A 575-nucleotide genomic window follows, 5' to 3' on the forward strand; every position below is an offset into this window, starting at 1 on the left:
GAGGTTAATATTTCTGCCCTTAATCAGAAAGTGCTTAGTAGTCAAAGACTTGGGAAAGTATAGTGCTCACAGACATGAAAGACCTAAACCTGCTCAGTGGGGTCCATAGGTTTCCACCGAAGGATCTGGAGGCTAGAGGCTGAGAATACAAGCATCTATCTCTTGGTGACTGCTCATGATCCAATAGGCCCAGCAGCTGGGGCTACTGTGATCTTTTGGTCAACCTCAGGAAGAAAGTGACACCCAGATTTTGATGGCACAAGCACCTAAGAAGGAATTTCCTTGACCAAGACAAATTTGCATATTTGCATGAAGGGCCCTCTGAGTTCTCTGAGAGGATAAGACAGACCCACACCATGTCTGTCTCAGCAGAGTTCAGTGGTGTCTGCACCATGGCCTGGATTCCTCTCCTCTTCTTCCTCCTTCATTGTACAGGTAAGAAGAGTTATCTGCACTCTAATGCCAATTCAGGGAAACCAGCTGACATCAAGGTATATTCCCCCCACTTCTCTCACCCCAGGAGGTAATGTGTTTCTCTATTTCCAGCGACCTTCTCTCAACCTGTGCTGACGCAG

General features: G+C 47.1%; 1 protein-coding gene across 1 annotated transcript in view; it reads left to right on the forward strand.

Moving 5' to 3' along the window:
• The first annotated feature begins 392 nt into the window (after positions 1-392).
• The window catches only part of LOC101978883 (immunoglobulin lambda-1 light chain-like), a 76,062-nt gene continuing 75,879 nt past the window's right edge, over positions 393-575 (forward strand). Inside the window, exon 1 of the mRNA XM_026790169.1 lies at positions 393-435. Within this exon, the coding sequence (XP_026645970.1) occupies positions 393-435 (43 nt within the window). The remainder of the gene's footprint in view (positions 436-575) is intronic.

This window comes from Microtus ochrogaster, unplaced genomic scaffold (assembly GCF_000317375.1).
Source record: "Microtus ochrogaster isolate Prairie Vole_2 unplaced genomic scaffold, MicOch1.0 UNK43, whole genome shotgun sequence".
NCBI classification, from domain to species: Eukaryota; Metazoa; Chordata; class Mammalia; order Rodentia; family Cricetidae; genus Microtus; species Microtus ochrogaster.